The sequence below is a fragment of the Eptesicus fuscus genome, chromosome 21, assembly GCF_027574615.1.
Source record: "Eptesicus fuscus isolate TK198812 chromosome 21, DD_ASM_mEF_20220401, whole genome shotgun sequence".
Classification (NCBI taxonomy): Eukaryota; Metazoa; Chordata; class Mammalia; order Chiroptera; family Vespertilionidae; genus Eptesicus; species Eptesicus fuscus.
The window spans coordinates 44,814,857-44,837,673 of record NC_072493.1 but is presented as its reverse complement, the minus strand read 5'-3'; the positions used below and the strand labels follow the sequence as shown (position 1 = coordinate 44,837,673).

General features: G+C 55.0%; 1 protein-coding gene and 1 pseudogene across 1 annotated transcript; one reads left to right on the top strand and one right to left on the bottom strand.

Annotated features, from left to right (window-relative positions):
- Nucleotides 1–6,660: 6,660 nt before the first annotated feature.
- On the top strand, nt 6,661–18,015 carry HAS1 (hyaluronan synthase 1). The gene is made up of 5 exons (XM_054709990.1): nt 6,661–6,706; nt 10,965–11,675; nt 13,500–13,725; nt 14,320–14,452; nt 17,011–18,015. Exons 1-5 carry the CDS (start codon nt 6,698–6,700, stop codon nt 17,684–17,686), a joined length of 1,755 nt encoding a protein of 584 aa, XP_054565965.1. The 5' UTR covers nt 6,661–6,697; the 3' UTR covers nt 17,687–18,015.
- Nucleotides 18,016–22,524: 4,509 nt separating this feature from the next.
- On the bottom strand, nt 22,525–22,611 carry LOC129147829 (U6 spliceosomal RNA; annotated as a pseudogene).
- Between the last annotated feature and the right edge of the window lie 206 nt (nt 22,612–22,817).

Sequence of the window (22,817 nt, the reverse complement as noted above, 5' to 3'; positions counted from 1 at the left end):
TACATTGTTATGAACTTAATTAGGGTACTCCTAAGCTGGCCTTTGCTAAAAACTCAAGGGGCCAAAGAGCTGCATGTGGCTCGCGAGCCGCAGTTTGCCGACCACTGCCCTAGACCAAAGCCTGGGCAGCCAGGGTCCCCCTCTTGCAGCCTGAGTCAGTCCCGGGGACCCTGCATTGCTGCTGGTTGAGGAACAGCTAACACTCACAAAAATATTCCAGTGTGAGGGACCATTTGAGGTAGTCCCATTTCACAGATGAAACAAGAGAGGCTCGGGGGCATAAAACGGTGGTGAGCGCACGGTGCAGTGTGCAGGTGATGTTGTAGAGATGTACGCTTGAAACCTGTATGGTTTTATTAGCCAAGGCCACCTCAATAAATTCAGAAGAAACAAAGAAAATCGGCTGCTTGCCAAGACCACACAAGTAACTGGCTCCTCCCCGGCCCTCGGCACCCCATTCTCCCATCCGTCTTCTGACTCAGACTGCTGTGTGCCTCCTAGGAAGGCTCTTCAGGGCCCGTCTGGGGTGAAGGCCGACCCAGGACTCAAGGTGGACCATGGTCCTTCAGCAAGGGAGCCGGGGAGGCACAGAGCAAAGCATGTGTGCAACTGAACCTGGGTCTGTGAGGTTTCTCAGAGCTGAGGGATGGACTCCAAGGCCAGGCCAGGCCCCTCTGCAACACCCAGATCCTCCTCCCTCAGACCCAGGCGTCCAGGCCCCAGCTCTCCTCCCTCTGATCCAGGGGTCCAGGCCCCCAGCCCCTCCTCCCTCAGACCCAGGTGTCCAGCCCCCCAGCCCCTCCTCCCTCAGACCCAGGGGTCCAGGCCCCCAGCCCCTCCTCCCTCAGACCCAGGTGTCCAGTTCCCCAGCCCCTCCTCCCTCAGACCCAGGAGTCCAGGCTCCCAGCCCCTCCTCCCTCAGACCCAGGGGTCCAGGCCCCCAAGCCCTCCTCCCTCAGATCCAGGAGTCCAGGCCCCCAGCCCCTCCTCCCTCAGACCCAGGGGTCCAGGCCCCCAGCCCCTCCTCCCTCAGACCCAGGAGTCCAGGCCCCCAGCCCCTCCTCCCTCAGACCCAGCGGCCCAGCCCCCAGCCCCTCCTCCCTCAGACCCAGGTCAGTTGCACACACGCTTTGCTCTGTGCCTCCCCGACTCCCTTGCTGAAGGGCCGTGGTCCACCTTGAGTCCCGGGTCGGCCTTCACCCCAGACGGGCCCTGAAGAGCCTCCCTGGCAGGCACAGAGCAGTCTGAGTCAGGAAACTGCTCTCTCCAGGCCTCAGTTTCCCTCTCTGGAAAATGAGACCACTCCTGTGGAGCTGCCCACAAGGAAGTCTCTCTCCCTCTCCCTCGCTCTTTTTGTCTCTGTTTTCCTCCGGGAAAGGGTAAGAGCAATGGAGGAAGCAGGTCCGAGGGGTCTTAACCTGGAGAGACAGAGTTATGGGCAGATAGCGCCCCCGCGCCCCCCCAGGTCCCACAGCTCTCTCCAGAGGCAGAAGGTGGGTGTGCCATCATCGCCGCCTCCGTCCCCCCCAGCATTTTGGTGGAATCGTGGAGGCCTAGGTGTTTTCCAGAGCTTGGGTGTGAGGGGTGTGTGGGTGTGTGTGTGTCTGTGTGTAACTCCAGCCGGGCCAGAGCGCCTCCGAGATCCAAGCCCTTGAGTTCTGGGAAGTCCGGGGCGGTCTGCTTCCAGATTTGGGATCTTTGCCGATCTGGGACGCCTGGCCTGGGGTCCCACCTCCCTGGCAGCTCCTCCCACCACCCCTCTCAGGACTGGCCACTCTGAGGGGTGGACACTCGGATGCTGGGGAGGGTGGGGGGTTCCCTGCTGCTGGGCGCTCTCTCTCCCCCTCCTCTGCCTTCCTCCCTGTCCCTCCGCCCTCTCCCCTATCCTCCCCCCTCTATCCCTCCTCCCTCCCTCCTTTCTCTCCTCTCCTTTTCCTCCTCTTTCTCTTCCCACGCTCCACCTACCATTCTGACCCTCCTGACCTCACGCATTCATTCCGACACGTACGCATTGAGCAGCTACTCTGTACCGGACGCCGGTCCAGACCCTGAGGAAACAGAGTCACGGACAAAACCAGTGGAGACTGCTGCCTGGGTAGGGCTAACCCGGGAGACGCCCATGATGCAAATAAAGATAATCAACGGGCAAGTTATAATCGTGCTTTCTGTGGGAGAAATGCCCAGGAAAAGAGAGGAAGTGGAGGAGGGTAGAGGGGATCAGGGGTTGGGGCAGGGTTCATGTTAAACAGGGGGATCAGGTGAGCCTCCCCCCTCCCTTCCTCTCTCCTCTGTTGCTCAGTATCTACCTGTCCCAAAGCACAACCCCGCCCCCCAGGACGTCTTGCAGAGAAATCATTTGCCTGGACTCAAGTATTTAACAGAACACAGACATGCTCAGGGTACTGCCTGGGCCCCTGCTCTCCCTCATAATAAAATATCAAGGCAAGCCCTGGCCGGTTTGGCTCAGTGGATGGAGCGTCGGCCTGCGGACTGAAGGGTCCCAGGTTCGATTCCGGTCAAGGGCATGTGCCTTGGTTGCGGGCACATCCCCAGTGGGGGCCGTGCAGGAGGCAGCTGATCGATGTTTCTGACTCTCTATCCCTCTCCCTTCCTCTCTGTAAAAATCCAATAAAATATATATCAAGGCAATAGAACAGGCCCCTGAAATGGTGCAGGCGTCATCAGAACAGCTCCAGTGAACGGCGAGCCCACCCGCCACGCCTGCTGTCCATCCCCGTCTCCTTGCTCCTCAGGGTGAACCAGACTCTGCGCGTCCCATCCCGAGTCTCCTCCGGCCCACACCTTCCGGGCTCAGGCTCAGAGCTCGCTCTAGCCCGGGAGGACCCAGATGTGACCCGCCACCCAGACACCGTGGTGTGTCCCTCACAAGTGCCAGAGCTGCCCCTGCCCCTCCCCTGGCTCCCCAGTGCCCCCAGGACAGCGTCCTAGCCTCTGAATCTGGCATTCAAAACCCTGCCGGGTGGACCTTGCTATGCACCCCACCCCTACACCCCCCTGTGTCTCACCATTGGTGCTTCCATCTCAATCCACCTGTACTTTCCTGACTGGCCAGGACATGCCTTGATTGGATGCCCTCTCGGCACCCCTGCCCTTCCTCTGGCTAACTCTTCAGCACATCGCCTCCTCCAGGAAGCCCTCCCTGACTCCCCAGCCGCGTTGGTGCTTCCTCGATCTGGTCTGTGGCCCTCTGTTTACACAGCTGTCTCCTCCACCAGACTGGCATCCCCTCAAGGGCTGGGTCCGGGTCTGAGTCATCTCCATGCCTGGCATCGCCCATCTGGGGGCCCGGCTTGCCAGCAGTGCAAGAGATATCCCTACAGTGAACAAATGTGCCTCCCCCTACCCCTCCCCCGCCCCCCATGTCTGCCTCATCTGCCTTACATGTCCTCTGTCCTGGTCTGGAAACGCGCTCTGAGGTTCTCTGAGCATAACGGAACTCTTCCACGGTGGACGCAGAACAGGGTCCGGGGATCAGCCCCATTGGAGTGGGGGTTTCTGGGAGAAATGGCTGTGAGTGAGGGGAGCAGGAGGTTCCTGCCTGCTGTGGGACTATCAGTTCCTGCCTGCTGTGGGACTATCAGTTCTGTCCTTGGCTTTCAGCTCTGTCTTCTCTTCCAGCCTTGGTCACCTCCCTGCAAGGAATTCTGGGAGCCTGGGCTCCGGGCCTGAGGGAGGAGGGGCTGGGGTCCTGGAGTCCTGGGTCTGAGAAAGGAGGGGCTGGGGGCCTGGACTCCTGGGTCTGAGAAAGGAGGGGCTGGGGGCCTGGACTCCTGGGTCTGAGGGAGGAGGGGCTGGGGGCCTGGACTAATGGGTCTGAAGGAGGAGGGGCTGGGGGTTTGGGCTCCTGGGTCTGAGGGAGGAGGGGCTGGGGGCCTGGACTCCTGGGTCTGAGGGAGGAGGGGCTGGGGTCTGGACTCCTGGGTCTGAGGGAGGAGGGGCTGGGGTCTGGACTCCTGGACCATAGAGGAGGAAACCATTGCAGTTAAAAGCCCTGGTCCCTCCTCCCGTATCCACACTCTGGTTTTAGAAGCATCTGGTTTTATACAGCGGCTCCACCCTGGTAGGGTGGGGTGGGGGGGTAGTCAAATACCCAGCTTCTGAGTGGAGCCGGGGACTGCCCCAGCCCCACCCTGGGGTAGAGGAATCACCCTCCCCTCCTGCCCTGGCTCAGCTCCCACCAGGGACCCATCATCCTGACACAGGCAGACACCAGGCAGTGGCCGGCTCCTGGCAACCGCGTCAGCACAGGCCAGCTTTGCTCTGGGGGGAGGGCGGGGTTCCCCTTGCTGGGGCCCAGAACTGGCCTTCTTCCCCCAACAGTCAGGCGCAGGCAAAGGCCCAACCTGGAGCGGGCCCTGCACAGCCTGCCTCTCCCGGGAACCCAGGGAGTGAGGGCTTGGCACTTGCAGGGAGAGCTCCCCGACAGGTGGGACGAGATCCAGGGGCAGGGAGAAGGGGGGCTTAGAAACAGGAAAACACAGAGAAACAGTGAGTGAGAAGGAGAGAGAGAGAGAGAGAGGGAGAGAGAGAGAGATGGAGTTTCAGAAAGAGACACAGAGATGCAGAGGGACCGAGGGAGGATAGAGACCCAGACAGATAGGCTGATGGATAGGTATGTAGAGGCGGGAAAGGAGACATGGGCAGCCACTAAGAGGAAGAGAGAGAAACAAAAGCTGGGGAGAGAGAGAGAGGCATTCAGAGAGAAGGAAATAGAAATATATACAGAGAGTCAAAGGAGAGAAACTCAAGGGGAGAGAGAGAGAGTGGATTAGAAAGCCAGAGAGGCATTCAAAAAGAAAGAGAGGCACAGAATAAGCAGAGTAAGAACATCAGGGAGCCAGAGCCAGAAATTTAGAAACACACACAAATCCAGAATAAGCAGATAAGCAGGAGAGAGAGAGAGAGAGAGAGAGAGAGAGAGAGAGAGAGAGAGAGAGAGAGAGAGAGAAACAGACAGGAACATACAGAGAAAGCGAACCAGACAGATGGACAGAGAAACAGAGTCAGGAAGACAAAGACATAATGATCATCTCAGAGAAAGACAGCCACAAAGCGAGAGAGAAAAAGATGGGGAGGCACAGGGATAAAGAATCAGAGGCAGAGCCCTGGCCCGGGTGGCTCGGTTGGTTGGAGCAGGAAGGTTGGAGGTTCGATTCCCTGTCAGGGCACATGCCCAGGTTGCGGGTTCGATCCCTGGTTAGGGTACATGCTGGAGGCAACCCATCCATGTTTCTCTCTCTCCCCCCCTCCCTTTCTCTTTCTGAAGTCAATAAAAAACAATAAAATAAAGTTATATTTAAAAAAGAATCAGAGAGCCCTGGCCGTTTTGGCTCGGTGGATAGAGCGTCGGCCTGCGGACTGAAGGGTCCCAGGTTCGATTCTGGTCAAGGGCACATGCCCGGGTTGCAGGCTCAATCCCCAGTGGGGGGTGTGCAGGAGGCAGCCGATCAATGATTCTCTCTCATCATTGATGTTTTGCTCTCTCTTCCTTCCTCTCTGAAATCAATGAATCAATAAAAATGTATTTTAAAAAAGAATAATTGCATATTCATTAGGGTCAACAATACAAAAAATAAAAATAAATAAAAAAGAATCAGAGTCACAGACACAGGATGACAGCTATGGAGGGAGAGAAACACATTATCAGTTCTCAGGAAGAGGAGAAGACAGACAGAATTAGGTACAGGTTTGTTTTGTGTTGCTGTTCCTAATCGTGGAAAGAAGGGCGTGGAAACAATGACGCTGGTCCTGAGGGGCTGGGGGCTCAGAAGCCCCAGGGCCCCACTCGCACCTTTAGACGGACTCAGCTTCCCAGGCAGCTCTTGGGGGCACCTGGCCAGCAACTGAGATGACCCCCAAGCCCCTGGGAGGCAAATCCCAGGGTCCCAGCCTCCTCCTCAGCCCCCGGCACACACACACACAGGCACCGCACACACGCACGCACACACGCACATGCACACACGTGGACCTGTCAATTGGGCGCTGAGCGGACAGACATTCACTCACAGCTCCCGTTCCAGACAGCGTGCCTCACAAGCCAGCGCACACACAGTCACACCCACAGCCACGCACGTGTGTCCTTTCACTCCTCCTGCCAGTTCCCCAGCCAAGTCCCTGGGGGACCCAACCCAGGACAGAGTCTGGGGCTAGAAGGGGAGGGGCAGTGTGCAGGGGGGAGGAATGTCTGGGTGAGAAGGGGGTGGGGAGGAGAACTGGGGATGTGGGGAGGAGAGAGAAATGGGGGATGAGGAAAGAGGGGGGGAGGGATGAAGAGAAATACAGAAAAGGGGAGAGAGAGAGAGAGACATGGAGACTGGGAGAGAGATGGGGAGAAATACAGGGATGGAGAGGAACACAGGGATTGGAGAGGGGAGAGATGAGAAAAACGGGGAGGGAAGGGGCGTGATGGGGGAGACCCAGGAGGAGAAGGGAGGGCGGTGGTGATGGGGGACCTGGAAGGAAGGCCGTCTGGGGCGCAGGGGGCGGGGGTAGTGGCGGGAAGCGGGTGGAGCTGCCCGGCGGCCATGACCTCAGAGCCCCTGGCCCAGCTCAGCTCTGACGTCAGCCCCTCCTCCCGCCCCCGCCGCGCTGGCCTACAAAGGACCCCCCCAGCCCTGGGGCCGCAGAGAAACCCTGAGAGCAGCCGCCGAGGAGAGAGCCCAGACGACCCGCATCCATGACACAGGTGTGTGAGGGGAGTGCGTGTGGGGGGGCCCTACCAGGCGTGTGACCACGTGTGAGGGGAACCGCGTGTGCCGAGATTTCAGGTGTGAGCTCAGGTGTGGGCCAGCGACCACGTGAGGCTGAGTGTGCGCGTCCAGGCTATACGGGGGCCGTCCCACCTGTAGTGTGTGGCATGTCCATGTTCGTGTTGCTGTAATGTCTGTGTGTTGGCCGGGGTGTGTGTGTGTGTTTCACAGGTGGATCTGCATTTCTCTCTTTTTTAAAAAATTTATATTTTATTGATTTTTTTACAGAGAGGAAGGGAGAGAGATAGAGAGTTAGGAACATTGATGAGAGAGAAACATCGACCAGCTGCCTCCTGCACACCTCCTACTGGGGATGTGCCCGCAACCAAGGTACATGCCCTTGATCGGAATCAAACCTGGGACCCTTCAGTCCACAGGCTGATGCTCCATCCACGGAGCCAAACCGGTTTCGGCTGCATTTCTCTTTTGATGTGTTCAATTTAAGTGGAACCAGATGAAATTGCTGATACCTGGTCTCTGTTGACCTGTAAAAAATGGCAATTTCATATGGTTCGAACCCCAGTGTGACTATTGCTGTTCTGTTGTCCAGACCCTGGGTGGGCGCCTGGGTCTGCTGTCGGGTGGGCATCTGCTCTCGGTATTGCTCCTTTTTACCAAGAGGCGGATGTCCCAGTTCGCCTGTGGCTGTCAGTGGGGGTCTCAGGATCACCAAGTTCTGCCTTAGAACACGTGTCCGGTCGTCTTCTAGGACATACGTGTCTGCGTGTCACTCGTCGTGTGTGAGTGTACGCGTGGGTGGGTGTCCACGGCCGATACATGCGTGTTCATGTGTGTGGGTGGGATTGAAACCCACCCATCTGGGTGAGTCCCAGCATGAAGCTGGCCACCCCCAGAAACCCAGACGGGGCTCCGCTTGGGGCAAAGGGTCAGAGCCGGAGGATCGCGGGAGAAATAATAACAATCGTCGGTGTGGAGCGCTGACTTGCGCCAGCCTGAGCGCTCCACCTGCGCCCTGTCCTCTAGGAACGGAACGTGAGCTATAGACGTGGTTTAAAATGTCCTCGTAGCTACACTGAAACCGAGTAAAAAGAAGCAGGTGAAATTGATGTTAGTAATATGTTTTATTTAACCCAGGTGTGCCGGGGGTCGGCCAGCTGTCTGTACAAGGCCAGGTAGTCAATATTGGAGGCTTTGCCGGCCATCTGGTCTCCTCTGCTGCCAAACTTTGGCCTGGTGTGAACTCAGCCAGAGACCACATGTAACTGTGGGCGTGCTTGTGTGCCGATAGAACTTGACATGTGAACATCATGTAATTTTCATGTGCCACAAAATATGGTTCCTCTTTTGACTTTGTCCAGCCACTTAAAAATGTGAACAGCTTGCGGGCCATAGTGAAACAGGCAGGGGCACTGGGCCACAGGTATATAGTTGCTTTATATCAAAATATTACCATTTTAGTAAGTCATCCATACAAATATATGAATGAGACATTTTACTTTCTGTCTTGCATACTCAGGCTTCAAAATCCAGATGGGTAGCCCATCTGACACAGAGGCTACATTTCCCATGGAAATACTTGGATTTCGTAAGGTTTACAGTTGAAAACGACCCTCCTTGTTCCAAACACACTTAAGCGCTTTCCAATAACTGAACCAAGGATCGTCGTTTATATTTAGTTTAAATTAAATAAAATGAAAAAAATTCAGCTCCTCAGTCACACTGGCTGCATTTCAAGGGCCCAGTAGCCACATGTGGCCGGTGACTCCTGTATTGTATCCTTTAAAAATTTTTTTTTATTGCCCTGGCTGGTTTGGCTCCGTGGATGGAGCGTCGACCTGCGGACTCAAGGGTCCCGGGTTTGATTCCGGTCAGGAGCACATGCCCAGATTGCGGGCTCGGTCCCCAGTGGGGGGCATGCAGGAGGCAGCTGATCAGTGATTCTGTCTCATCATTGATGTTTCTATCTCTTTCCCTTCCTCTCTGAAATCAATAAAAATATATTTAAGCCAAAACCGGTTTGGCTCAGTGGATAGAGCGTCGGTCTGTGGACTGAAAGGTCCCAGGTTCGATTCCGGTCAAGGGCATGTACCTTGGTTGCGGGCACATCCCCAGGAGGGGGTGTGCAGGAGGCAGCTGGTCGATGTTTCTCTCTCATCGATGTTTCTAGCTCTCTATCCCTCTCCTTTCCTCTCTGTAAAAAATCAATAAAATATAAAAAATATATATATATTTAAATTTTTTTTATTGATTGATTTTTAGAGAGAGAGGAAGGGAGAGAAAGTCACATACAGAGACATTGATTTGTCGTTCCACTCGTTTATGCACTCACTGGTTGATTCTTGTATGTGCCCTGACCTGGGATCGAACCCACAACCTTGGCGGATCATGATGTGGCCCCTAACCAACGGACCTACCTGCCAGGGCACAGCTCTGTATCTTAATGACTACCTCAATTCCTAATAAACCCCAAGGAGGGGCCTGGTGCCCCAGGAGGCCGTTGAGCAGAGAGGAGGGCATAGAGCCAGGCTACCGAGGGACCTTGGGCAAGAGAAGGCACCTGTGTGCCTCAGTTTCCTTATCGGTACCAGGAGAGAGGAACAGTACCTACCTCACTAGAGCTGGGCTTAGTACGTGGCACGGGCTAAATCCCCATTTTACAGCCCATAAAGCGGGAGGCACCCCTCCCCTCTGATTCTGGACTCTCCCAGCCCCACAGACTGGCACCCGGTCCTGGCAGGGAGAGAGGGGAGGAGGTGGTGAACCATGCCACGCCTGTGGGAAACGGGAGAAACCTCCTCCACTGCGGGCTTCCTGACCTTGGGCCACGCACTCCTGGCTCCTCGGGCCTCCGTTTTGCCATCTCGGTGGCGGCGGTAAACACTCTCCTGTCCCACCCGGCTCTGCAGAGGAGGAAGCCCGGTATGTAAGGTTGAGGTTTCGTGATTGGATCCTTAGGGTTCCAGTCCTGGCTCCTCGGCTTCCAGGTGTGAGCGTGGGCGGGCTGCTGCACCTGTGGACTCCTCTGTTGTGAGGTTTATTTTATTTTTTTTTCCATTTTTTTAAGGTATTATATGTGTACATATCTTACCACTGCCCCCCCCCCCCCCCACACACACACTCCCATTGTTGTGAGCTTTAAACTAAGTTCCTCAAAAAGGCGTAGAGAAGCCCCTGGTACAAACCATATTGTATTTTCTTTTATTTTTAAAATATATTTCTTTTTTAAAAATATATTTTTATTGATTTCAGAGAGGAAGGGAGAGAGAAAGAGAAACATCAGTGATGAGAGAGAATCATTGATTGGCTGCCTCCTGTATGGCCCCTATTGGGGATGGAGCCCGCAACCCAGCATGTGCCCTCGACTGGAATCGAACCCGGAACCTTTCAGTCCGCAGGTGGATGCTCTAACCACGGAAACAAACCAGCGAGGGCAAAATATATTTCTTTATTGATATCAGAGAGGAAGGGAGAAAGAGAGATACAAACATCAATGATGAAAGAGGATCATTGATTGGCTGCCTCCTGCACACCCCCTACTGGGGATGGAGCCTGCAACCCAGGCATGCGCCCTTGGTGGGAATCAAACCTGGGACCCTTCAGTCCGCAGGCTGATGCTCTATCCACTGAGCCAAGCCGGCTAAGGCTGTATTGTTCTTTTAGATGTACAGTATATTATTATTCCTATTATCGTCTCAACAGTAAGGAACCTTTGATCGTGAAATGAATCATTATTTTTTAAAATATATTTTTATTGATTTCAGAGAGGAAGGGAGAGGGAAAGACAGAAACATCAATTATCATTGATCGGCTGCCTCCTGCACGCCCCCTACTGGGGGTGGAGCCTGCAACCCTGGCATGTGCCCTTGAGTCCACAGGCTGATGCTCTATCCACTGAGCCAAGCCGGCTAGGGCCGAATCATTATTTTATGTGCCATCAAGAAAGGGGGATTCCTGTTAACTAAATGTGACAATCCACTGAATGTAACCCTCGTGGATTTAAGAGCTGTTAAAAATGTGGGGGAAATGCATTTGAATCAACGCAATCGGGAATGCCTTGATGGCTGTTTGCCACAATTATTTTAACTAATGAAAATAACATTGGATACTCAGGGGATTTTTTTTATTTTTATTTTTACTTTTTTTTTTTTTTTTTTTTAACAAGAAAGGGGATGCTATCCTTGGCTTGGGGAAATAACCCTTTCAATCTTGCTCTCCCCTCTCCGTTTCCCTCAGGACGTGCCCAAACCCAGCCGGGCAGCCCGCCACTGCTCCGGCCCGGCCCGGCGGGTGCTGACCCTCGCCTTCGCGCTGCTCATCCTGGTCCTCATCACCTGGGCCTACGCGGCCGGCGTGCCGCTCGCCTCCGATCGCCACGGCCTCCTCGCCTTCGGCCTCTACGGCGCCTTCCTGTCGGCGCACCTGGTGGCGCAGAGCCTGTTCGCGTACCTGGAGCACCGGCGGGTGGCGGCGGCGGCGCGGCGGGCGGCGGCGCGGGGGCCCCCGGACGCGGCCACGGCGCGCAGCGTGGCGCTCACCATCTCCGCGTACCAGGAGGACCCCGCGTACCTGCGCCAGTGCCTGGCGTCCGCCCGCGCCCTGCTGTACCCGCGCGCGCGGCTGCGCGTGCTCATGGTGGTGGACGGCAACCGCGCCGAGGACCTCTACATGGTCGACATGTTCCGCGAGGTCTTCGCCGACGAGGACCCCGCCACCTACGTGTGGGACGGCAACTACCACCAGCCCTGGGAGCCCGCGGCGGCGGGCGCGGCGGGGGCGGGCGCGGGCGCCTACCGCGAGGTGGAGTCCGAGGACCCGGGGCGCCTGGCGGTGGAGGCGCTGGTGAGGACGCGCCGGTGCGTGTGCGTGGCGCAGCGCTGGGGCGGCAAGCGCGAGGTCATGTACACGGCCTTCAAGGCGCTGGGCGACTCCGTGGACTACGTGCAGGTGAGTGGAAGGCGCCCCCCACCCCACGTGGCCCTGACACCCGAATCCCTCTTCCCTGAGGCCTCCGATTGTAACGAACCTCTTCCTTCATCCATCCATCCATCCATCCATCCATCCATCCATCCATCCATCCATCCAATAAGCGATCACTCATTCCTTTATTTACTTATCCACCCAATGTAGAGATTCATTTCTTTCTTCATCCAATGTAGAACTTATTTCCTTCACGCATTCATTCCTGCATCCATCTACCCATCGCATTATTCATTAAACTTTATTTTTTGTTTTGTTTTTATTGATTTTAGAGAGAAAGTGAGAGAGAGAAAGAGAGAAATGGAAACATGGGTGAGAGAGAGACAAAGGTTGGCTGCCTCTGCACGCCCCCTACTGGGGATCGACCAGAAACCAGGGCACGTGCCCTGACCCGAAATCCAACTGGGCACCTCTTGGTTCCATGGGTCGGGACACTCAGCCGCTGAGCCACACCAGCCTGGAGAATTATTTATTAAATTGAGAGATCCCTTCATTCTCTTCCTTCATTCAGTGTTGAGATTCTCTTGTTCACTTTTTCATCCATTTACCTGTCTATTCCATATAGTCATTTGTTCACTTATTCATTCATTCATTCATTCATTCATTCAATGTAGCGATTCATTCATCAATGCATGGCATTCGTTCTCTATTACTGCGTAACAAATGACGATACCTTTTTCAGCTTGAAACAAAACACATTTATTACCTCCTAGTTTCCATGGCTCAGGAGTCTGGGCAAAGCCCAGCTGGGTCCTCTGTTCAGGGTACCATCAGGCCACAAGCTTGGGTCTTATCTGAGGCTCAGCGGCCCCTTCCACGCTCACCTATTTGTTGACATTTTTTTTTCCACCTTCATATGTGCCGCGCTGGCACGGCCAAGGGTGAACCTGAGTGGGGGCGGCTGAAAGGCTTAGAAAAGACAGACAAGAGAATGAAAGCTGGGTCTGGGTGGGACGCTGCTCCTCTGATGGAGAAACAGCGCCGACGGCCACAAGCCGTGTCTTTATTTTATAGCCGATGCCACGAGGCAAAGTAAGGGTGTGGTCAAGATGTTTACAGCATTCTCGTGGGTTTTCATCCTACTCAATTACATGCACCTGAACTCTATCAAGCCCACATCACTCAGGCACATGGGGCCACGTGTTCGGACCGTAGGTTCAAGCTGACAACTACAGCTGTTGGCTATCATTGTGCTGGGAGGGCCCTGCCCTCCAAGCTGGGACTTGCACGTGGCAACGAGAGGACTGTGCCCTCTCATTAGTCCCAGGCGTGGACCTGTCCAGACACTGTAGCCGCCCCACAGTCATAAAACTCATGGTAGCGTGCCTCTTCCAGACTCGCAACAGAAAGTCTCGGACTTCTAGACCCTCTTGTATGGGGCTCACCTGACTAGGTCAGGCCCACCCTGGATACCTTCCCTTTGATTAACTCACAGTGAAGAGATTAGGAACCTTAATTACATTGCAAAACCCCTTCAGCATTTCCATGAAAGGTTATCTAATCACGGGAGTTACATCCCATCCCTTTTGCCATAGTCTGTTTGTTAGGAGAAAGTTATACAGGTCTGGCCCAAACACCAGAGAGGGTATTTATTATACAACAGCGTGGGTCTTGGGGAGGGTACCGGTCATCTTAAAATGTGATTAGACATAGAAAATTACTAAGAATTCAAGGTTATGTTCAAATTGGCTGCAGAGGGTCCCAGCTGCTCCCCAACCCCTGGGGGCCCTCGCCTCAAGCGCCAGCCCCATTCAGGGATCTAGCCTGATTCTGGCCTCTTCGACCCCACAGGTCTGCGACTCAGACACGAGGCTGGACCCCATGGCACTGCTGGAGTTGGTGCGGGTGCTGGACGATGACCCCCGGGTGGGGGCTGTTGGGGGGGACGTGCGGATCCTCAACCCTCTGGACTCCTGGGTCAGCTTCTTAAGCAGCCTGCGGTACTGGGTGGCCTTCAACGTGGAGCGGGCCTGCCAGAGCTACTTCCACTGTGTGTCCTGCATCAGCGGTCCCCTCGGTGAGCAGGGGGCCGGGCTTGGCAGGGCTCTGGATGGGGTGAGAGGGAGAAGGGGTGCCAGAAAGATTGCGGACAAAGATGGGGGGCTTTGGACAGGAATTGGGGATAGGGATAAGATGCGAAGTTGGAGGTGGGGATGGTGTTTGGTGTTGGGAATGGGTTGAAGAAAGGGTGTGGATGAGCCCTGGGCTGGGGGAGGGTTTTGGGGAAGGGGATGAAATGGGTTTGGAGTCAGGGTCAGGGTTGGGGCCAGGTTTGGGGTTGGCGATGGGTCGGACGAGGATGAGTAGGGGAGGGGTGGAGAATAGATTTGGGATTGAGGAAGGGTCTGGGGGTGCTGTCAGAGTGGGTATGGGTCAGGGACAGGGTTGGGGCAAGTTTGGGATGGGTATGGGGCCGAGGAAGGATTTGGGGTTGAGAACAGGATTGGGGCTGGAGTTGTGATTGGTGATAGGGCTGAGAATGGGATTGAAGTGGTTAAGGAAGGGGTTGGAATTGGAGACGAGTTGGGGTTAGAGATAGGAGTGGGGATAGTGTTGGCGACCACAGAGGCTGATGCTCTGTACCCCTCCCCCCTTCCTCCCGCCCACCTAGGCCTGTACAGGAACCACCTCCTGCAGCAGTTTCTTGAGGCCTGGTACAACCAGAAGTTCCTGGGCACCCACTGCACTTTTGGGGATGACCGGCACCTCACCAACCGCATGCTCAGCATGGGCTACGCCACCAAGTAAGCTGAGGGGCCAGGTGGTTGAGTGGGCGTGGAGGCCAAAGAGTATCCCAAGTGTGTGTGTATGTGTTAGTGTATGTGTGTGTGTGTGTTTGTGTGTTAGTGCATGTTAGTGTGTGTGTATGTTTGTGTGTTAGGAATTCTCCAAACCCAGAGTCACTTGCAGGACAATGGGCTCTTCCAAGTGAGACATTAGAGGAGAGAGGAAGAGACCATGGGGGGGGGGGGGGGGAGAAAGACGGCAGGGGTAGCATTTGCACTGAACCATGAGACTCTATGGACTCTCCCATGTGAGGCCGGGTGGGGGTGGGGAGTCCTGCCTACAGGATACACAGTATGCGGCGGGTGAGATGGCTCTGTCACGGACAGCACAGGTTACCACGGCAGCACAGTCACTCTGAGTGAGTTAGGAAGGGAAGGAGATGGATAGTGAGAGAGCAAGCGAGCAGAACTAAGTAACAGAGGGGAGAGCGCCTACACCAGCACGCGCTTCGGGAAGAAGAGATGTAACTCCATGAGACTCGCAGGTGCAGTTCAGGGGAAAGTGATTTCTACAAAGCTAGGCCCCGGGGGAGGGCCAGAAAGAGCTCGGGGTAAACCAACCCCACGCATTCACTCGCTCAACAGACGTGAAGCGCCTACAGTGTTTTGCGTCTGGGGATGCAGCAGTTAACGAAAGAGACACAATGCATGCTTACGCTGACTGGGCAGGCAGGCAGGCAGTCAGAAAGAAAAGTACAGAACATAGCCCTGACCTGTTTGGCTCAGTGGATAGAGCATCGGCCTGCGGACTGAAAGGTCCCAGGTTCGATTCCGGTCAATGGCATGTACCTTGGTTGCAGGCACATCCCCAGTAGGAGGTGTGTAGGAGGCAGCTGGTCGATGTTTCTCTCTCATCGATGTTTCTAACTCTCTATCCCTCTCTCTTCCTCTCTGTAAAAATCAATAAAATATATTTTTAAAATAAGAAAAGTACAGAACGTATAGTGCGGTAGATAGTGACGCATGCCATGGAGATAAATAAAGCCAGGAAGGGGGATAGGAAGTTTAAGGGTAGGGAATGAACTGTTACACATGGTGCCAGAGGCGAGAGAGGGATGGAGGCTGAAAATGGCACAAGGGAGCGTGCAGGAGAGGAGGACAGAGTGCGCAGGGAGTCCACCCATGAAAGGCTGCGGGCAGGCTAAGAGCTTCGGCCTAAAATGAGGGAGGGTGCTCAGCAGATGGGCGACGTGGCCACAGGATCGCTCTGGCTGCTGTTTTGAACACAGACTGCAAGGGGCGAGGGGGTTCGCAGGGAGGCCACTGAGGATGCCTAGGGACACGGGAAGGAGACGGGACACTCTTAGGTAATGCCGTGGGGACAGAATAGCCTGACCCCTCCTAACCAGCTGAGTGCTGGCGGCCACCTGATGGCGTGCCATACGAGGGACTCCAGCCTTGTGTGGGTGTGGCTGGAAGCCTCGGGGATTGATTAGTGATGTCTGCCAAGGCCACCGGAAGGGAGGTTGATGGTTCCCTGGAGAGGCCCTAACACGTGGCCTCTTCTGGGGAGAAACATGCCTGGCTTGTTCCTCACCATGGGGCCCGCCAATAACAGTCGGCGCCAGAGCATTCGTAATAGATGAGCGACAGTGTTAGTAATAGTGTTAGTAACTGTAATGATATTGGTAATGGCAATAATACTATTAGTCATTGTAAAAACAGTAGTACAGAGTAGATAACATTTATTGAACAAGTACTCTATATACTGGTCCTAAGCACTTGGCATTGAATCCTCACAATTAGGTAGAAACCATTATTATTTTTTTTAAACAGCTTTAAAAATATTTTTATTGATTTCAGAAAAGGAGAGGGAGAGAGAGGTAGAAACATCAATGATGAGAATCATTGCTTGACTGCCTCCTGCACGCCCCCTACTGGGGATCAAGCCCAAAACCTGGGCATGTGCCCTTGACTGGAATTGAACCCAGGAACCTTCAGGCCACAGGCTGATGTTCTATCCACTGAACCAAACCAGCTAGGGCTAGGTACAAACCATTACTAACCCCTTTTAAAATAGGGTAACACTGCCCAGCTGGCGTGGCTCAATGGTTGAGCGTACCAGGACACATGCCTAGGCTGCCGGCTTGATCCCCAGTAGGGGGTGTGCATGAGGCAGCCCATCAATGATTCCCATCATTGATGTTTCTCTCTCTCCTTCTCCCATCTGTAAAAATATATTTTAGCCCTGACCGGTTTGGCTCAGTGGATAGAGCGTCCGGCCTGCAGACTGAAGGGTCCCAGGTTCGATTCCGGTCAAGGGCATGTACCTTGGGGTGGCGGGCACATCTCCAGTAGGGGGCGTGCAGGAGGCAGCTGATCGATGTATCTCTCCCATCGATGTTTCTGACTCTATCCCTCTCCCTTCCTCTCTCTAAAAAATCAATAAAATATATTTTAAAAATGTATTTTAACAATAAATATGGTAACACCGAGGCTCAGAGCGGTTCGGAAAGCTTGCCCAGGGGGTCATGGTTAGTGGCCATTTCTGATGCCCACTTCTCCCCGCTGCGCAGGTACACCTCCCGGTCCCGCTGCTACTCGGAGACGCCCGCGTCCTTCCTGCGCTGGCTGAGCCAGCAGACGCGCTGGTCCAAGTCGTACTTCCGCGAGTGGCTGTACAACGCGCTGTGGTGGCACCGGCACCACGCGTGGATGACCTACGAGGCGGTGGTCTCGGGCCTCTTCCCCTTCTTCGTGGCGGCCACGGTGCTGCGGCTCTTCTACGCGGGCCGCCCGTGGGCGCTGCTGTGGGTGCTGCTGTGCGTGCAGGGCGTGGCGCTGGCCAAGGCGGCCTTCGCGGCCTGGCTGCGGGGCTGCGCCCGCATGCTGCTGCTCTCGCTCTACGCGCCGCTCTACATGGGCGGCCTGCTGCCCGCCAAGTTCCTGGCGCTGGCCACCATGAACCAGAGCGGCTGGGGCACGTCGGGCCGCAGGAAGCTGGCCGCCAACTACGTGCCGGTGCTGCCGCTGGCCCTGTGGGCGCTGCTGCTGCTGGGCGGCCTGGCGCGCAGCGTGGCGCAGGAGGCCAGCGCCGACTGGAGCGGGCCCGCCCGGGCCGCCGAGGCGCGCCACCTGGCGGCCGGGGCCGGCGCCTACCTGGGCTACTGGGCGCTCATGCTCACGCTCTACTGGGTGGGCGTGCGGAGGATCTGCCGGCGCAGGGCGGGGGGCTACCGCGTCCAGGTGTGAGTGCGGGTCCGCGGGTGCTGGTCCAGGAGGATGCGCGGGAGACGAGACACCTACCGCGCCCCAGGAGCTACGTACGAACTTGCTGGGGGAGTTCTCTGGGCCTCAGTTTCCCTCCTCTGTGAAGTGAGGGGGGTAAACTCAAAGATTCTTCAGCCTGGACTGTTCTGGGGCTGGGACTTCTGGGTCTCTGAGGGGTGGGGGGTATTTATTGATCAGGGTGTGATTTTTTTTTTTTAGGGGCATGGGGGAAAGGGCCCCCGCCTTCTCCCTGCTCTTATTGAATCTCCATTTGTACTGTGTGATTAGGTTGTAATAAAAACTTTTATTTATTTTTCTCCGGAACCTCTTTTTGTTGTAAATGAAGGGGGCTGTGTGGTTGAGAATTGGGGACTGACTTCTGGCTCAGCCTTGGTTTCCAGCTTTTTTAAAAAATATATATTTTTATTGCCCTGACCGGTTTGGCTGGGTGGATAGAGTGTCGGCCTGCGGACTGAAGGGTCCCAGGTTCGATGCCGGTCAAGGGCATGTCCCTTGGTTGCGGGCACATCCCCAGTAGGGAGTGTGCAGGAGGCAGCTGATTGATGTTTCTCTCTCATCAACGATTCTAACTATCCCTCTCCCTTCCTCTCTGTAAAAAATCAATGAAATATATTTAATATATATATATATCTTTAATAGATTTTTAGAGAGAGAAGGGAGAAACATCAATTGGCTGCCTCCTGCACACCCCCTTACTGGGGATCAAGCCCATAACCCGGGCATGTGCCCTGACTGGGTATCGAACCAGCAACCCTTTGGTGCACGGGACGACGCCCCACCCACGGAGCCACACCGGCTAGGGCCTGACAAGCTTTCTTCACTTGCCTTTCAGAAGGCCAGCTGCCTCGATTCCCACTTCCCTTCTGGGTTCCACTTCATGGTGCCTCCTGCGTAACCTTAGAGACACTTCTGATCGTCGTCTTGTACACTCATTTCCTCTGTGCATCCAGTGCTCTGGCACTGAAGGCCTCATGCACGCTCCGTGCCTGGAGAGGGGACTCTGAAATGTTTTATCTTCAGATCAGCCCTCGCCCCTGAATTCCAGACGCGCCCTCAGATTCTGTTATCCATACAGTGAGCATCCAATCAAATCATCACCTTCCTTGACTCAAAAGGACCCATGAGCTCACACAGAGGAAAAGCCAGACCTTACAGTGGCCCAAGTCCTGCGTGACCTGGTCCTGGCGCTCCCCATGACCTCACCACATACTCATTTCCTACAGCCCTGCGCCAGCTGCACTGGCCTCCTTGCTATCCCCCCTCCCTCACCCCCCTTCCTCCCGCCCCGCCCCCACCACGCAGGGCACACTCTGGCCTCAGGGCTTTTGCTTCTGCTGTTTCTTTTGCTGGAATACCTTTATTATTTTATTTTAAAAATATTTTTATTGATTTCAGAGAGGAAGGGAGGGAGAGAGAGAGAGAAACATCAATGATGAGAGAATCATTGATTGGCTGCTTCCTGCATGCCCCACATTGGGGATCAAGCCCACAACCTGGGCATGTGGCCTCTAACTGGAAATCAAACCATGACTTCCTGATTCACAGGTCGATGCTCAACCACTGAGCCACACCAGCTGGGCTGCTGGAACACCTTTAACAAAAATACCCACATGGCTCACACCTCATCCCCTTATTTACTTTCTTATTTTAGAGAGAGAGGGAGAGGGAGAGAAACATGGATGTGAGAAAAACACAATCGGCTGCCTCCTGCACACCCCATACATGTGCCCAGACTGGAATCGAACCAGCAACCCTTGGGTGCACGGGACAACGCCTAACCAACTGAGCCACGCCGGCCAGGGCCTCTAATTTATTTAAATATGGGGACTTTGCCCAGCCAATGTGGATCAGTGGTTGAGGGTCAACCCATGAACCAGGTCATGGTTCGATTCCTCGTCAGGACACATGCCTAGGTTGAGGGCTCAATCCCCAATAGGGGGCGTGCAGGAGGCAGCCGATCAATGATTCTCTCTAATCACTGATGTTTCTCTCTCTCTCCCCCCCCCTTTCCTTCCTCTCTGAAATCAATAAAAATATATTAAAAAATATAAATAGCCCTAGCTGGTTTGGTTCAGTGAGTAGAGCATTGGCCTGTGGACTGAAGGGTCCCAGGTTCAGTTCCAGTCAAGGGCACATGCCCAGGTTGTGGACTTGATCCCCACTAGGAGGTGTGCAGGAGGCAGCCGATCAATGATCTCTCTCATCATTGATGTTTCTATCTCCCTCTTCCTTCCTCTCTTAAATCAATTTAAAAAATATATATATCCCATATAATAAAGAGCTAATATGCTAATTAGACCAGATGGCAGAACGACCTTCTGGGACCACCTTCCTGAACGACCAGTGGGTGGGGGGCAGGGCCGCGAGGCAGTCGGGTCTGCTGTGAGGGCCGAGCCCCTTGCACAAATTTCGTGCATCGGGCCTCTAGTAGATAATAAATGTGAGGCCTTCTCCAAAGCTCCTCTTGCTCCCTCCCACCCCCCAACCTTCCCTATCTCAGTTTCCCTGATGTGTTTTCTCCATCCCACATATCCTATCTAATAAAAGTGTAATATGCAAATAGACCGAACGGCCGAACAGCGGAATGACCATCCAGACGACCATCCAGGACTATGCTATGACACCCACTGGTGCCAGGCCAGCCAAGGCAGGTGTGATGCAATTGGTCGGGGGGCTCCACCATCACCCCAAAGAGGGAGGCCCAGGCCACTCACCGATGGGCTGTGGCGGGTGGGCGGGGCCTCCTGCTGTGAGGGAAGCCTGAGTCCCGGGTGCTGGCAGCCAGAGGGAAGCCCGGGTCCCGGGTCCTGGGTGCCCGAGGGAAGCCAGAGCTGGCAGCCAGGGGAAGGAAGGCTTACTCTTGCACGAATTTCATGCATCGGGCCTCTAGTTATTATAGAACTGAAGGCAAATGTTATTTTGCTTAATTTTCTTGTTCATTGTCTGACCTTCCACTAGTATCTAAACTCCACGAAGGTGTAGATCTTCATCTGTTCTGATTTCTTCACTGCTGTCTCGACAGTACCTAGAAAATGCCTGGCACATACTAAGCACTCAGTAAAGACTCGCTGAGTGAATGCACACATCAGTGAAGGAGAATGAGTACACGCCCAGAGGGAGCTTATCTTTTAGGTGGGGAAGACACAAAACCAGATTAAAAAAATACATTAGCTCTGAGCAAGTGCTATGCATGTGCTAAAATAGAGGCAGTCGGACATCCCTCTCACAATCCGGAAAGCTGGCTCCTAACTGCTCACCTGCCTGCCTGCCTGATCGCCCTAACTGCCCCCCCGCCAGCCTGGTCACCCCTAACTCCCCCCCCCCCACCTCCCACTGGCCTGGTTACCCCTTAGTGTCCCCCCCTGCTGGCCTGGTTGCCCCTCCCTGCCCCCTCTGCTGGTCTGGTTGCCCCTCCCTGCCCCCCCTGCTGGCTTGGTTGCTCCACGCAGCCTGCTGTTCGGTTGTTACTGTGAGGGCGTTGTGACCAATTTGCATATTACCCTTTTACTAGTATAGATTGGCCATATGTTGGAAAAAACACAGTAGTATTTTTGCCAACATAAATAAATATTACATATCTACAACTATAGTTTATTTATTTATTTATTTAAAAAACTAGAGGCCTAGTGCACAAAATTTGTGCACGGGTGGGGTCCCTATGCCTGGCCAGTGATCAGGGCCGATCAGGTTCCCCGCCTCCGCCCCCGCTCCTTCCCTCACTGCCTACGTCCGCTGCCACCCACCCCCAGTTCCCCATCCCAGACCCAGTGATCAGGGCCTGACTGCTGAGGGAGGGACAGGGGGAGAGACCCAGGAGGTTGGCCACCATCCCTAGAAGGGAGCCGGCCCTTGGACCCTCTGGGAAAGGGGCTGCGTCTAGTGCCACCCACCACCGGTTCCCCATCCCAGCCTGGGGGCTCAGCCCTGATCAGGTGATCGGGGCCTGTGGGCTGGGGGCAGCTCCTGTGTTGAGTGTCTGGTGGTCAGTGCGCATCATAGTGACCAGTCCTTTCATCGTAATGGTCGCTTAGGCTTTTATATATATACTAGAGGCCCAGTGCATGAAATTCATGCACGGGGGGGGGGGGGGTGTTGCTCAGCCCAGCCTGTGCCCTCTCACAGTCTGGGACCCCTCGCTCCTTACTGCCTGCTTGCTCACTGCTCCTTACTGCTTAGCTCACTGCTCCTTAGCACGGCCATGGAGGCAGGAGAGGCTCCCGCCACCTCCACTGCACTTGCCAGCTGTGAGCCAGGCTTCTGGCTGAGCGGTGCTCCCCCTGTGGGAGCACACTGGCCACCAGCGGGCACCTCCTGTGTTGAGCTTCTGCCCCCTGGTGCTCAATGTGCATCCTAGCGACTGGTCGTTCTACCAGGTAATGGTTGCTTAGGCTTTTATTATATAGACTAGTAGCCCGTTTGCACGAAGATTCGTGCAATAGACCTTCATTCACCTGGCTGCCTGCACCAGTTTTCTGCCGGCACCGGGGACCCAGGCCTTGGCTGTGGCCACCGCCTTTTACCTTCTTTCAGGGTCCCGGCTTGGTCCTGGGCGGTGGCCTTGGGCTCGGCTGCACCCAGCGTCCCTGCGACCCGAACCCCCAGGTCGGCTCGCTCCTGCGATCGGAGCAGGCACGCGGCTGGCGCCCAAGGCCCGGAAAGCCCTGGGTGGCTTTCCGGGCCTTGGGCTCCGCCACACCCCAGCGTTCCTGCAACGGTTTCCTGGTGGGCGAGGTTGGTGGGCGTGGCTTGGGCGTAGCGAAGGTGCGGTCAATTTGCATATTTGTCTATTATAAGGTAAGATAGATATGGAACACTTCACGAATTTGCGTGTCATCCTTGAGCAGGGGCCATGCTAATCTCTGTATATGTGCTGCCGAAGTGAGCACTGCAGTCTACATACCTACATCCAAGAGTCACTGCTCATCAATGATGTTCGGGGGACGCTTAATATGTGATCACATCGCATCCCGTGGGTTAATTGGATCTGTTGTCCAGTGGCCTTTCTGCAGCAGTTTTAACTCTGTGAGGGGATGTTCCCACGAGCACTAAGCCACGCCCCCGCCGGGTGCATCTGTTTACTCTCCGTGACTGG